Here is a 15,929-nt window from a genome sequence, read left to right as displayed (position 1 = left end):
AAACGTCTGGCCTCCCTCTTGTTCAGACAGATTTCCACCTGTCCTAGATCTGGTCCGTCCAATCACAACCATTTATCTTCATGGGACAGTTTTGATACAATGACTATACAGCGGAGCACAACCTTATTGGACAAAACCGTACAAATAGTTCATTTTCTTTTCTAGATCTGGATGCAAAAAGGGTTTCATGCAGGTATTGACACAAATATGACACAAATCGTGCTTGGGGTAGCAAAGAGGCTGAGTCCATAGTCCCCAGTCTTCAGTTACACCTTTACCTCTCATATCTGTGTTAGAGAGAGAGAGCGAGAGAGAGAGAGAGAGAGTGTGTGTTTAATTTATGTGTAATATTCTCAGGAAGATGACTGTGTTTATAAATGCATTTGTGTATAATGTGTTCATTAAGCTAACTGTTTCTCACTTGCTCTCTCTTAAGGAAAATGTCTTGTGATAATGGCGGCATTAGAGACGCTCAGTATTCCCAAAAGACATTTTCCATTTCAGCCTTAAATGTAGAATGAAATAATCTTGCGTGTGTGTGTGTGTGTGTGTGTGTGTGTGTGTGTGTGTGTGTGTGTGTGTTTAGCCAGGTGGAGAGCTATATTAACTTGTCAGGGAGACAATGGAGACATCTCTTCAGGCTTTTTCACCTCCTTGTGTTCTTCTCTCCTCTCCTCCGGTCTCTGTTCTCTTTTCTCCTCCTCCTCCTCCTCCGTGTGGGTGTGTGTGATGGTTAACCTGCCCCCTCCCCTCTCTGCCATACACCTGACTTATGGCTGTGCAGTAATAATTTGCCAGACCTTGGCAGGCTGAGTGTACATTAGCATATAAATAGCAGATGCACTGAGTGCCCATCACAGTCGACTACATTTAATTTTTGGTTTATAAGATTGAATGGGTTTTTAAACGCAGCGCCATCAAACTTGCCAAGAGACAAATGAAGTCAGGGGAGCAGTTGTCCGAGGCGGCGCCCTCACATCATTTTTATAAAGGATAAGAGTCTTATTTAAGAGAGAGGAGGAGGGGGGAGGAGAGGGGGGTAGATGCTTTAGAGCTGAATAAGCAAGACACCTGTGGAAGCAGCAACACACTTAAGTTTCTAATCCTGCTCAGACTGATTGATTTCTTTATTCAGGTGTCAATCTTTCTCCCTGCTCAAGATACTTTATATGACTCACGGTATTACATTTGGTGAAGGGAGGATTAGGACTTGTTTAGCACTCAAAACGTAAAGTTTTAAACTTGAGACTTGTCAGACTTGACTTGGTACCTGCCTGTGCAAAGACTTGAGAGTGTTGCTGTGACTCAATTCACGTACTTCCTGTTTTGGGTGCATAAGTGCGTTCGCATTTACAGCAAAACGAAGTGCACTGCGAAATGTACTCAAAATGGCCAAAAAGTTGAGTGTGAAACTTTGGACAATTTTTGCACCCAACAGTCACCGTCTTGCCTATATATAGGAAGAGGCGGGGCTACCAAACTTCTGAACATGGTGGCCCAGGTGGCCGAGGAAACGGCCGCAGTGAACACTGGGTTGTACAGATAAAAGTCGTGCATGTATTTTTATCAAGAAGTACCACTATACTGTACCACTATAAGCCACCAACACATTAATTCATTAACTTTGTCAAGATTTGGTAGTGAAAATCAAATATAATTCAACATATTGGGGCGTTTTCAGCCAGCCTGTCACCCACAGAGTGTGTGGCATATTTTAAATCTCTCGAGAAACAGAAGACAAACGAAAGCAAATAAAATTAAAAAGACCTTCTTGTTGAATGAAGGGAAATTTAACACAAATGAATAAACAAGCCGGTAGATGCTTTGGTAGCTTCAGGAAGAAGAAGAAGAAGAAGATACTGCGATTGGCATTTCCGGTAAGGGCACATCAGCTGTCCTCAATTTGAGACAGAACAGAGAGGCAGAACCCTGTCGAAATTCATGTACTACACAAGTGAGTACATAGTGTGCAAAATGTTCTACATGATCATGTATAACTGAAGTATCTGAATTGAGACACAGCCTTACTTGTGACTTGCAAGTCAATGACTTGGTCTCACCTCTGCATAAGAGCAATGGGCCTTTTTGGTATTCTTATCCTAAAACTCTTTTTCTGCGTACGAGGTTTCTAAGTCACATTTCCAAAAACTCTCTTAACTGCCCAAACTAGTCGTAAATAGTTATAAATCGCTTGTTTCAGCCTGATGAATAATCTGTTCATTAGAGTTTGTGGGCAGCAACTTTAAGCCCTGATATTGAAAATCATAACACATTCAGCAGAGTCAGTATGTTGGTAGTAGAGGACCCAAAACAGTAAGAATATATTAATGGTACAGTTGCCAGCCTGTCTCAACCTGTCCAGGGAGTGAGTCTTTAATCTAAGGCAGAGTGTTTTTCATGATTTGGACTGAATCAGCAACATTTTCTCTCCATTACAACTGCTTTCTATCAGTGAAAACACATGCAGTCCTGTCGTCTCTCTCACTGTGGCGCTTTTTCTCACTGTGCCGTACAACACAACTTTTGATGGATGAGATCTCGATCACAAGATGCGTCATACAAACCTGTTCATGTGAAGCGTATTGTCGTCTCTACCCAGGATGGCGTCACTTTGTTTCTACAGTGGTGCTCAAACAACTAATCATCTGGTCGATAAACAGAAAATTTATCACCAATTATGGTAATTGTGTGATAGTTTTAAAGTGTTATCAAGAAATTTGCTGGTTCCAGCCTCTCAAACGTCAGGTCTGCTGCATTTTTAAGTGAAAAATGCAACTAATGACTAAACTGAACTGAAGAACAGTAGTGGGCATTTTTCACTATTTTATCACATTTCATAGACAAAAGTTGGGTTTGACATTAGTCTTGGCCATATTTGCCAAACCTCCTGAGGAGCAAGACTCCTTTTTTTTATTACTCTCTCTCTGTGTTTCCTCCCAGGATCACAGTTCTCATGTATTTCTCCCAGTTTCAGGCAATCACATCTTTTTTTTCCTATTCACTATCACAGCCCATTTCTGGCACTGAACAGTGTATATAATCCCTACAACTATAGGTCTAGTAGTAGGTCTACTGTTTCCGCCTGTGCAACACAGCTACATCGAACCAGACTAAGAAAAATTCACATTTCTTAAGGAAAGTTTTAAAGCAAAGGGGCGTGCATTTTATAAAAGCTACAGTACCGGTTTTCTTTTAGGGTCATTTTTAGACCAGAGGTGCGACTTATTCCCTGAGAATTAAAAGTAAAATTGCAAGTATTTAACAGAAAGAAAGCTGCTGCAGTGTGCTCCAGTCACTTCATTCTTTAAAAGTCACCAAAAAGCAGGTAGCAAAGTGTATGAAACAAGTTTTTTTAATTTTCAAAATCCTTCTTATTTCTGAGGCTCTAGGTTGCAAAGTACAACCATGGCTCGATGGCCCTTGACCACAAAAAGTTACTCCGTGGCCACCAAATATTCTGTGCAAGTGGCCCCCTGTGGCCGCCAAGTTTTATTGCCATATGGTGTGCAGTGTTACAGTTCCACAAACATGCCGATTGCTTTGCAACTTTTAGTTAAACATTCTCTGAAAACAGCGAAAAGTACTCGAGCCATAGCTGGCTAACAAGCGATATGTCGGGGCTACAGACATTTGGTTTTACTAAGGCTACTCAAACTGCTAAAACAAACCTTACAGAAGAAAAAAGAGCGAGTAGTAGCAGGAGTATAAGTAGCTGGAATATGACACGTCTAAGGACACGGTGTCATGCAAGTTTCCTCAACTAGTTTAGAAGTCTTGTTCATTTCTCATCAGAAACAGTATTTTCAGGCAACACTGCATAACAATTCATGGGAAAAGTGGACAACACAAGGCTGTTTTAAGTCGCGTTAAACTGCCTTTTGTGTTCAGGCTAACAAACTGAGGGCCTTTGTGGTGCGTGTTGCCAGTGCTTAAAAATATTAGCACCTATCCCTGCATAAATATTAATTGCTTAGTCAGAAAAATAATCAACAATGAAAATGAAATGCTTGTTAGTTGCAGCCTCGTCCCACCACCGTTTCCAGTGATTTTTGTTAAAGATGGCTGTCACTGCACCTCACATCCACGCTGGATTGTTGTCCCAGTATTGCTCTTACTTTAGCAACCACTTCCATTTGATTGCTGAAGAACTAGTAATTTTTCTTTCTTCCCTATTTTCCCTTTAGGAAGCTGCTTTATTTTATCTTTGAGTAAACATTGCCATTACAGTAACACATAGCCCTGCTTTACTTAAACAACTTTTTTATTTATTCTGCTCTGTTCAGGAACTATTTTTATTTCTATCTGGGCCTGTTTTTAATGTTAAAGTTACCAATATTTGTTTTGTCTTTTTCCTATTACAATGACACATGGCCCTGCTTTACTTAAACCATCACTTCTAATTTGTCTGGTAAATCTTGAGTTTCAGTTAGAGGAGCAGTTTTTATCTCCTGTGGGGAACTCTGTGCTGCTGCGTGATTTTCTCCCCGTGTGTGTCGCGCAGAATAAACCAAAGCTCTGTTAAAATGCAAAGCAGCCCCCCATGCAGCCATGTGGGGGAATAGAGGCCATATTTTAGCCGCGCTCCCCGTCAGCAAAATGTTTCTGGGGGAAAGCTAATTCTACTGTGAGACTTACAGCTCTGCCAGGCCGGCCGACAGCACTCGATGCTATCACGATTAAATTAAGGTGAATTAGAGACAAAGAGGCAGAAAGAGGGGGAAAAGGGATGATGTTAGGGCAAGACTTTCCTCCAGCTGGGTGATCACTTCTTAGTCTTAGGTCATTGATCAGAGCAGAATAAACCAGCCGGGATTAAAGTAGACAAGCACAAAACCTATAGAGACTATATCTGTGTGTGTGTGTGTTGGTGTGTGTACGTGTGCTGTGTGTGAATCCATTGTACTGTGAGGATGAATAAGAGTGGAAGTGGAGTGGAGTAATGGAGAAAGTTTGCTTTGGTGTTTAAAATGTTACACTTCTGTTTAACAGCGTTCTCTCAGCTTTTCTTCAGGAAATAAATAAGATCAAGTCTCAGTATCTCACACTTGAGTTTCGCTCCGTGCAAACCTCCTTTCTTAGATTAAAAGGATCATTTGCAGTAATAACAGCTCTGTTTTTATCAGAGTCAGGGGAATTTTACCTTACTGCCTTTTACTTTCTGCAGCGTTACATTTCACACTGATAGAAGTCACTTAATTTTTACCAGGTAAAGGTGGAATTCACTTTTTTATGTTGTGATAACTTGAGTGTCCGTCAGAATACTGGCTGAGGCCTTTCTTTGTGGAATTGGCATATTTTAGGCCATTGTAGTGATGCAATAGTAAGCTCTGTCACCTAAGAGCAAGAAGATTTCAAAAATTCTTCTTCAGTTCTTGCAGGAGTCTAAGGACGGGTGATGAAGTAAGATGAACTGGAAAGTAAAGGCCCTGAGGACAGCAGGGTGAACAGCAGTGGCCTCAGTTTTTCATTTTAAATTCTAATTACCAGGTCTGTGCATCTGTTTCTTACTTACTAACTACCCAACCAAGTCAGCAGAGCCACAACTAATGAAAGTAAAGCCAAAACAACTGCAGTATAGGTCATAAACCTCACCCCCTCCATGTTAAAATAAAGGCAGATGTCAAATAAATTTTGCCCAAACATAGTTTGTGTCACATTAGGTAGTTCTTATTAGGCTGATGTTTGTTCAAGTTTTCGTTTTTCACAACAGTTCTCACCGTCAGCAAACAGTTGGCAACAGTGGCGAGGAAAGGACCCTCACTGACAGGATAAATGGTTATATGAAACGGATGGATGGAAGCATTGGCTGTAAGTGTTGTATATGGTAAACAGGATCATCATCAGGGCTGGTTGGTGCTACCTGACCAGTAAGTCAGTTACAAACGAACCTTCAGCGACTCTCAGTCCAAATCAGCCCAGCAGCTCCCTTCAGCTCACTTCAGTTCCAACAACCCGACACAGAGGAAGAAAAAAAATACCATCCTGTCACTGTCCTCTGGCTCTTGGGGCTCAAACATGTCTGGACATGTCCAATAAAGCTGCTAGACAGAGCGTCCACGTTTCAGGTTGTTTTCAGATCGTAGTGGTGTTTGACACTGAGACAGTGGAGCAGACACTCTTTAGACCTAATTTTATATACGTAGTAATTTTCTAATCATTGAAATGTGGCTGGGTGGTTAATATGTTTATGTGGTGTGATAAACTCATAACACACATTTGTTGCTTTACAGTACCTTTAAATATCCAAGTAAGCAGTGACTTAGATATCTTACAAACACCTTTGTGTCAGTGTAAGAGGACAAATATTTTTCCACGATGTGTTTAAATTTCATATTCCACTTCACCCATTGCTGTCGTCTTTTTGTTTGTTCAACATCGACTCTTGCGTTCATATTTCATAAACGAGACCTGGTTTCTCTCCCTCGTCGACCACCCACCATGTCTCGGCCTCTGTGGCGGCATTAATGAGAACTAATTATGCTTTAATTGTTTAGTTGCTGGCTAACTGAATAGTGAGGATTGTAATATGAGGTGTTTTAATTGGTCTGCTGGATCATGAGGAGTGTTCAGGGTTGTGACATGGTTAACTGACTCTGTCCCATGGTTCAGTTGTGTGTGAGCGCGTGGGTGTGTTTTAGTAATCATCTAAGGACTCATCATTTGTAAACTAATTCTAACATTCTAATGGGCTTTATCAGCAGTAACACAGCAGCCTTTCTATCGCTCTCTCACACACACACACGCGCACACACATACAGGTATTACACACTAATGAAAAAGAGGCCTTTGGGAATAAGAGGTTAGTTTAACGTGAGATTTTACTGCTCCTCATAACACTAATCACTGTGATTATTATGCTGCTAGACTGGAGTGTGTGTCTGTGTCCTCAGCTGTTAAAGGCATAGCAGCCGCCACACACACACACACACACACACACATTTGTGTTATGGAAATGACCCCTGTGTGTATAGGAGTGTTGTGTTCTGCATTGTAGCCCAGCCAATGGCTAACAACCTCACCAGGAAATTAAAAACCATAAATTCTGCTTAGCACTGATAGCACCTCATCACACACACACACAGCCACAGACACACACAATCATTGGCATCCCTTTCCCAAAGCCAAAGAGATCTCTCAACCCTGAGAAGAAGAGTAAAGGAATGACGGAGAAACTCTACATAACGGTTCACCATTTCAACATGTGTGGTAGAATAGTTTTTGTTTTATTTTACAAAATGGATATTATGTCGGAAACATTTGGGGGCTGCAACTAACAATTACTTTCATTGTCGATTAATCTGCCGATCATTTTCTTGATTAATTAATTCTAGCACAACCTCGTCAGTTGAAAAATAGGTACATGTTTGGAGTCATTTCTGTAACTATTATTTTCATCATCGTGAAAGATCATTTTCTCCATTAATCAGTTAGTTCTTAGTTCTTTCTTTCCATTTCACCATCTTCTGACATTTCATGAACCAAACAGCTAATCGATAATTTGAGAAAATATTTGAGCGGTTCATCGATGATGAAAATAACAGTTAGCTGCGGCCCTAAAGGCTAAACAGTTTCACCATATTTTATATCAAATTACAAGGTACATTACTTTACTTGAATTATATTACTGACTGCAGTTTTTAACAGGTAATTAGTAACTGAAACACTGACTTCACTTTTCAGACCCAGACACTCGTTCCACGATTTAATGTACAGTCTGTGGTCTTCAGATAAGACTTGAACCACTTCAGAACTGTATCTGAGATATTCAAGATTTCTGATATAATCTTGCGAGGAATCTTCCAAGCCGTTTTACACAGTTAGAGGCACAAATCCAGAGCTCTGCTACTTGGACGGAGCCTGATGTTTCCTGACAAAGTAGTCGGTTTTGGCTCGAGCTTGGGCTGTTTTTGCTCTGTAGATTCTGCTGTACCTGCACATAGAAGGATCACAACTGTGTACTTTAACTACCCATCCTTATTAATCCAGCAAATATTGTGAAAAGGTGACATTATAAGCTCAACATAAAGAGTAATGAATTAGGTTCCTGTATGATACAATACCTGCCTCTAAACATGCATTGTATCCTGTAAATGAGGGAGGATTTGCTTTTTGTATACAGTACAGTATATTATGGCTGTTCCCAGAGCAACAGGCTTATCCTGTCTCCATCTCTTTCAGCTCCTCTCTCACACACACAGAACTCTGGTAACTAGCTCACTGTACTCTTCTTTCTTATCTGTCCATCACGCTGCCACGCTGCTTTGCCCTCTGGTTAATATCCTTTACACAAACACACATGGATTCGCACGTCTGTGGTCTCACCAGAGTGAGGACCGCTAAGCTTCAACTTGCAGTGGGTAAAGGAGGAAAAAGATTAGTTAAACTTGCCACCCACTTCCTAGCTTTTTCTTGACTTTTCAACTGCATGTCCAGGTCTTCATTAGTGGCTGGAGTTTGCTCTGTCTTTGAAATGTGGTTGAAAACTCGCACAAGTCAAATATTTGCTTTATTTTGTCAAAGTATGTGCTTGACAATTAATTGTCATTGCACACAACACAAAATTCTTTAGAAATTTGCACAGAAAGATAAAATGTTATTGTTGTATATCTCTGACTGATTTACATAGAACTAATATTTTTCTAATCTTGATATTAACAAAAGCTTAACATGACCTACTCTTCCTCAGATGAAGGATTCTCCAGACGGAGAGGATGACGACGATGACGACGACGATTTCGACGAGGTTCCAGAGAAGGAGGGTTATGAGCCGCACATTCCAGAGCATCTACGAGCCGAGTATGGTGAGTTCAACCTCACACGCACAGCGCACGTGTGCACCTCAGATCTTACAGGCACGTGCATAAATAGTGAGGTTAAGCTACAAAAGAAGACCTGCTGCTGCCATAATCTCATAAGATTCGCACACACACTCTGCAAACAAACACACAGGCAGCGACACACTTCAAAGAAGCAGCTGGGAGCGTGCAGGTAAAAATGCTTCTTAAAAGGGTTTATTTATACAACCGTGGTTAAAAATGTGTGTGTGTGTGTGTGTGAGAGAGAGAGAGAGAGAAAGAGAGAGGCAGAGTTTTTATGTTTTGTTTAGTTTCTTTCAAAGAAATCTAAAAAAATATTGCAGCCAGTAATCAGACTGGACTGAGCCCTTATTTTCACTTCATTTACATCCCTGTGAAATGCTGCATTTTGAGTTGGAACTGACGTCTTTCTTATCTTCTGTCAACCCCTGACCCTCCTCAATAGCTACAGTATTTAAATATATAAGATAAGATAAACCTTTATTAGTGCTACAGTGGGGAAACCACAGTGTTACAGCAACAAGTGGAAACAAAAATAGAGGAAATCATAAAAAAAATATGAATAATCAGTATAAACAGCAATATGAACAAGAGGAGGTACACAAAATAGGAACAATATAAATAAGACAAAACTGCACATAGAGAATATCGATATTGCATGGCTGAAATGAGATGAAATACACCTTAGTGAAATGTTGATATTACTTAGTTTTAAATTACACGAGTGAATGAAAAATTGTCAGTTTTGGTTTGTTTTAGGGCTGCAACTAATGATTATTGCCATTGTTGATTAATCTGTTGATTATTTTCTCGATTAGTGGATTATTAATCTTGTCGCAATCTTGTCAAAAAATAGGTCCAAACATGCTCTGTGGAGCTCATGGGTGTACGTTGTGCATTAACGCGCTAAAAGAGCGGCATTTGTTGAACATGATCATGTGTTTGGCGAACGGTGAGCTAAACGAATCAGTTAATAATAAATGAACATGAACATCAGACACACCTTAGAGAGATAACGGTGCTCAAATCATCAGCAAACCTGTTTTTATCATGAAGCCTCATGTTTCTCTGTAATTCTGTGGTGTATCAGTGAAGTGTATGAACTCCACTGCAGGCTGGAGTCTGTTAACAGAGAGAAACACGCAGCTGGATCCACGTCATACACTCATCTCCAAACATCTGTATCTATGGAAGCACATTTCAGACATTATGATGTAAAAAAAGATCCTGTAAGTCATTATAATGAGAAACTTTAATGTCTTGCGATCTCGTGAGTTAGTTCATTGTAATCTCTGTGAACTGAACTTTGAGCCTTTAGCTCTTTTTAAAGTGTGAACTTGCACAACACAGTCACGTGAGCGATTGTTAATGTAAAAAATATTGATTCGTGATGCTTTAAAAACCTGAAGCAGCTGTTTCCGACCAGCTGCAAAGTAATTTCGGTGTATGCAGAGGAATGACATAAATGCTTATTGAGCCTTATCAGCTCACAATGAGTGAGTTAGTGGTCTTGCCCGGGCTCACATGTTTGGTTCTGACTGTTAAGTATGTGGTTTTGTCTGATTTGGAATGCAGCACAGCCCTGTAATGGAGACAGATAGTTTCTTTTCCACTTGCATTTTCCCTGTGTATCTTTGATGGATATAGTCCTGTCAACACATCCATTTAGCTTCACACTCACACTCGTCACCAGCTACATATGAATGGCTGTTATTGTATTGTTCCTTCTTGCACTGTGGTTGCAAATGTTCAGGTCATTAAGCAACGGCCTGCTCATCTTATTGCTATGTCAGCTACATAACAACATGTTTTTTCTAAATATTAGATGGTATTTGAATGCTGCTAATATCCTTATCAGCAGCTGTGTGCGAGCTCCAGGCAACAGTAAACTCTCACGGCGCTGCTCTGTCAGCCATATTCACGCTTCTCACCATCACTCATATAGATTCATATGTGTGTTTATGTGCGTGTCTGTGTTTATGTGTCTGCGTTATTGACACCAGTGCAGAACATGTTGTAGACAGTGCTGTTATTGCTAGGTCAGCCATGTTGTCGTGGCTGTGAGGTGGACCTTTGACCCCTGGGCGAGCGCTCCTCCACCAGCCTTCTGAGTCATTACATTCACACTGAGCCTCTTCTTTACCTGCGAGCCCGTCCCTCTCCACTCCCACCTCCCTCCATTACTAATCAATTAGACGTTAAAGTAATTAGATTGTATCTGATGTGCCCAAAACAGCTGTGTGTGTGTCTGTGTGTGTGTGTCAGGGTGATTAGTGGGCTAGGTAATGATCTACAGGGGCCATACCAAATTAACAATGCAACCTCTTTAATGAGCCCCTATTAGCCCTGCACCCAGATTTTACCACCCACCCACCCACCCACAGACACACACACACACACACACACACACACACACACACACACACACACACACACACACACACACATAAACACACGAACATGCACACACCAGCCTGCCATCTTACTTGAATATAAAGAAATATAAAGAAACCTGAGGTGCACCAACAAAGTTCTAATCAAACTTTAGTGATGTAAACCAAAATTTAATACTTTAATCAATATGGAGATGTTTGCTTACCCAAATTAAAATAATAAAATAGTTACCTTTTAGCTGCTCTGCGTTCCTTAACAATATGTCGTATTGTTTGGCAGCTATCTTACAAGTTAACAAAACATTACATTGTTCGATTGCAAACTAAAGAATAAAAAAAACAACAACAACAAACATTTTGGCCCACTATTTACATTGTTTGCTAGCTAGCTAAAAAGTTAGTCTAGTTAGCCTACTCATGAGAAAATTATTTTGCTCAAACATCTGAAAAATGCAGCTATTTTAAAAGTTAAACCTTCTCAAGGGTAACGCTGAAGTTAATACTGGATCACAGTTTAAATTGAGTTTAAAGTTTTGGTCCAACAGAATTAAATTAAATTTAATTTAGGTTTAGAGTAAAAACTAAACCGAGGTTTAAAGAGAGTTTTAAATTGATTCTTCCTTAATTTTAAGCTAATTTAAGAGGAAACTGCTTACAAACAAGGTCTGCGGATTATCTTGAGTAACAGGTCCGAATTTCTGGAAACTTACTGTTGAGTTTTTCTGTTTTTTTTTATTTTGGTTTTTGGCATTTCGAGCAACACAAGCTGAGTGCCATTTAGTCCCATTACATTAGAGAGAAGGCAGACGTCTTGATGAACGATATCTCCAAAACTCACTCCAAAGCAGTTTAGATAAATAGCAACACAGGCTATTTTTTGGGGTGAACTGTCCCTTTAAATAGTGAAAGTATGTTGATCTCTCCGATTGAGCTTCATACGAAATTAGGCTGCTTTATCATGTTTCCGGCAAATTAGTTGATAACATCAAACTGATGTGGTTATTTTATCTGAGTATAATAAATTAGCAGTATCAAGGAATCATTAGGATTTCAGAAGGTTTGAATGAGTCTTTGAGGTTTGGTATTTTTCTGTAGTCTTCGGTCTGTGTCATTGTTCCTCTTCCTATCACATCCATTCTTCTCCTCTCTTTCACTTTTTCTGATTACAATAGTCTTTCTATTGCTTTCTGTCTTCCTCTGACTCTTTTCATCTCAGCCACTGGATCACATTTATCATTTCTTCTCTTTCTTCTCGTCTAGTTTCTCCCGGCGTTCATTCATTCAGAGAAGGCCTGGCTCTGCTCTCTCTTCTCCTCCTTCTGTTTCCTCCCTTTCCTCTCTATCTCTTCCTCTCTTTTCTCTTTCTTCTCCTCTGTCCTGTTCCGTCATTCTGATTATCAGTTCTCTTATCCCTCTCTCTGCTGTCAGGACACTATCTCTCTCTTTCTCAAATTAACATTTTAATTACAGGCCCTGCTTAACCCGAGAAAATCAATACCTCTTTCCGCCTTTCCTCTCCCGCTTTCTCTCTCGCTCTCTTACCCTCAAACCCCCTTAACCCCCTTTTTCTCTCTCTTTCTCTAACAACCCCCCTCTCACACACACACACACACACACACACACACACACACACACACACACACACACAACTATACACATTTCCTCCCATTGATCTGTGCGTCTTAACATCCACAACATCCAGACAAACCTCTGCCATTTGGCGGTTTGAAAAGAGCAGATTGAGTCGGTATTTCACCTCCCGACAGAGAGAGAAGGAGGGATCGGAGAGGGAGGAGAGGGTGAGGGGAGGCAGAGTGAGGCCTCACTCTGTGCTAAAATGTCTGTGACTGCATCATGTGTGACGAACATTTCACCATCTTAAACCTTTTAGATATCCAACCATGGATATATAAAATATATAAAAAGACTCAAAATGATTAATCAGTTATCAAAATAGTTAGTGATTAATTTATTAGTCGATTAATAATGGATTTATCGATTATCGATTTATCGTTGCAGCTCTACTGTGTTACAGCTTGTTGCATTGACCTTAAGAGACCAAAACCACCCTTATGATTTTGTTGACCTAGAGGTAAATGTATGAAAAAACAAATTAAAAATTGGCTAAGAATTCAGTTTTATTTTTACTGAAATTTTACACAGTTACACAGAAGTTGTCCTAAGAAACTGTTTGGAAAAGGGCAGGCACTCTAAAAAAAAAACACTTGGCAGGTGATTGGATGAATCATTTGTCCATCATGTCTGACACCAAATACTCTTCTTTCAATGAAGAAATACTCTGCAGATCTGATATACCTGATGCTATCACAGTATCTACGCTAACATCTTCAGTAGCCGCCATCGTTTGTTTGAGATGAGTCGTTTCCATGGACGCTTCTTGCTTGAAACACCCGTAGCTTCCTGTAGTCCCTCCTAGGGCGCCGAGTTGCTACACCGCATTTGCTGCAGAGACAAACGGATAACTTGAAGCCTGGCAAGATGGATTCTTGCGTTATCGTGTCTCACAAGGTAAAAGTGAATGACCGTCTGACCATGAACTGCAGGAAAGCCTTTGTAAGTTTGTCAAGCTGGTGCCAACAGATCTCTCATACAGACCAATTTCTTACTTTATTTCAGAACAAGGCTTCTAAGAGACGAGTGTTTTTCCTCATTTGTTTCTTCTTATTCATTTTTTTACTTCCACTAAAGTACAGAAGCTGGCATTTAACTTGTTTTGTAATGAAGGTAGCAGAGAAAATATGTAAATAGGTGGTCCTCCTGTTCAAAGAGAGGAGTCTCTCTGTGCAGGGAAGATCATTTGTGGTGTTCTGCTGCAGTGACTGAATCTATGAGGCGTCCAGGTCAGCTCTAATAATGTGAGGGATCAGTATGTCGGCAGCTCTCAGCTTACTGCTCCCCTCTGATCTCACCTGCAGTGTGTGTGTGCGCTCAAGTCCTCTTCAATCCTCAGAGAGCCTTGTTGACCCACTGTATGACCACACACACACACACACACACACACACACACACACACACACACACATAGACACACCCCAAAACACAGAAATATCATGTATAATTCCATTATTACACGCACATTACAATGTAATATACACTAACAAAACAAAAATGATAAAAGATCATGGTGACTGACGATGCTCAGGCAAATATTTACTGCAGGATTCTTGAGGGTTAGATTACAGGGCTCCAAACTAACTTCCCAAAAGTCACAAGGTTGGGCACGAACATCGTTCCAAAGCAGTTACACTGACGAGGCTGCCTGCAGATGTGTCTGCACACATTTTTTTTTATTTATCAGCCTTGTGAGTGCAGGCATCGGCTGATGCAGAGTGTCTCAAAATGCAACATAATCGATGTGATTAAAGTTGATCAAAGGACTGGTATCATTTCTGATACCTTTATAGGGGAAAGAGTCACCTTCTCCATGAGGCTTCAGGAAAATACATTTGAGGAAATGTGGTAGAAGTGGAAAATGCCTTTGTTTTGTATAAAATTGTTTCTACAATCTTTATATGTATACGCATGTGCATGGGCGTGTATGTATATGTATCTTATGTATGCATACATACATGTATGTATGTACACGTATACTTTATTAAAATGTTATTTTTTTATTATCTCAAATGGAGAAACAGCTCATGTTCTATTTTTGTGTTTTATAATTAGACTCAACTGTAAAATGCTGGAAAGCTGTTTCACTCTGTAAAGTTATCCAGCCAAAAATATCTGTGCAAACTGCTGTTAATAAGTGATTCCAAATGAAGGAGAAAAAATGGAAAATATAAATAAATAGCCATCCAATCAATTCTGTCCATGACTACCTGAGACGAGGAGTCATGAATGAGAGACTGAAGAAAAGCAGAGCAACAGCCAGCAAAGTGCAAATATCAAATAAAATGAGCAAAATATAGTTCTAAATTAATAAAGTCCACCTCCAGCAGCTGCAGCAGTAACATGCTGCACACTGATGCTTCACTATTAATAATCTAACACAAGTTCTCACGTGTGTTTTTGTGACAATATGTAGTTTGTAGAGCAGATAGACCCGTCTGGGACTCCTCCTGGTAAAAGATCTTCTAATGCTTGACCCCCTGTCATTCATCAGTCATGTAGTGTGCAAACTACCATGTCAGGAAGTGGTGTAATGTGAACAGTACAGTGATCTGATGACTGACAGAGTCATGTAGTGTGACCAAAGCTTAAAGCATTCAGTATGATGTTAACTTCCTCTTGTCTCTGTCTCTGTCTTCAGGTTTGGATCCGTCTCCCTCCACCTCAACAGCACCAATCCCCAAAAAACCTCCTGCTAAAAGACCTGCAGCTCCTCCTCCTCCGCCCTCCTCTTCCTCCTCTTCTGTAGTTAGGCGGCTAAAACGACTTGCAGAGGAGGAGCAGGATCCAACGAGCGCAGCTGCCACACTGCGCCTCCTCAGACAGAACATCCCTCTGCCTGCAGAACCCAGGTATAGAAACAGACGAGTGCTATCACTTTCCCTCTAGCCTCAACTCTCACCTTCCTTCACCATCCGACCTCGTCTCTCATGTTCACCTCCTCCTGTTAGCTCATCATCAGCCTCAGGTCACTTCACCTCTCATATCTGTCCTTCCCTCCTCTCATTACACCCCAAACATCAGAAATGTACACTCAGTTTATTGTTTGTAACTGTTAGGATTTAAAGGAGACATATTGTGCTCTTTT

At 40.4% G+C, this 15,929-nt stretch overlaps 1 protein-coding gene across 1 annotated transcript in view; it reads left to right on the top strand.

The window, feature by feature from the left end:
• uvssa (UV-stimulated scaffold protein A) overlaps positions 1-15,929 on the top strand; it is a 36,601-nt gene that overhangs the window by 11,934 nt on the left and 8,738 nt on the right. The window contains exons 9-10 of the mRNA XM_084718601.1: positions 8,687-8,801; positions 15,483-15,693. Coding sequence (XP_084574727.1) covers positions 8,687-8,801; positions 15,483-15,693 — 326 coding nt within the window. The remainder of the gene's footprint in view (positions 1-8,686; positions 8,802-15,482; positions 15,694-15,929) is intronic.

Source organism: Lutjanus erythropterus, chromosome 5, assembly GCF_056507025.1.
Source record: "Lutjanus erythropterus isolate fLutEry1 chromosome 5, fLutEry1.hap2, whole genome shotgun sequence".
NCBI classification, from domain to species: domain Eukaryota; kingdom Metazoa; phylum Chordata; class Actinopteri; order Lutjaniformes; family Lutjanidae; genus Lutjanus; species Lutjanus erythropterus.
Note: the sequence above shows the minus strand (reverse complement) of the source record. Positions and strands in the feature narration are given on the sequence as shown.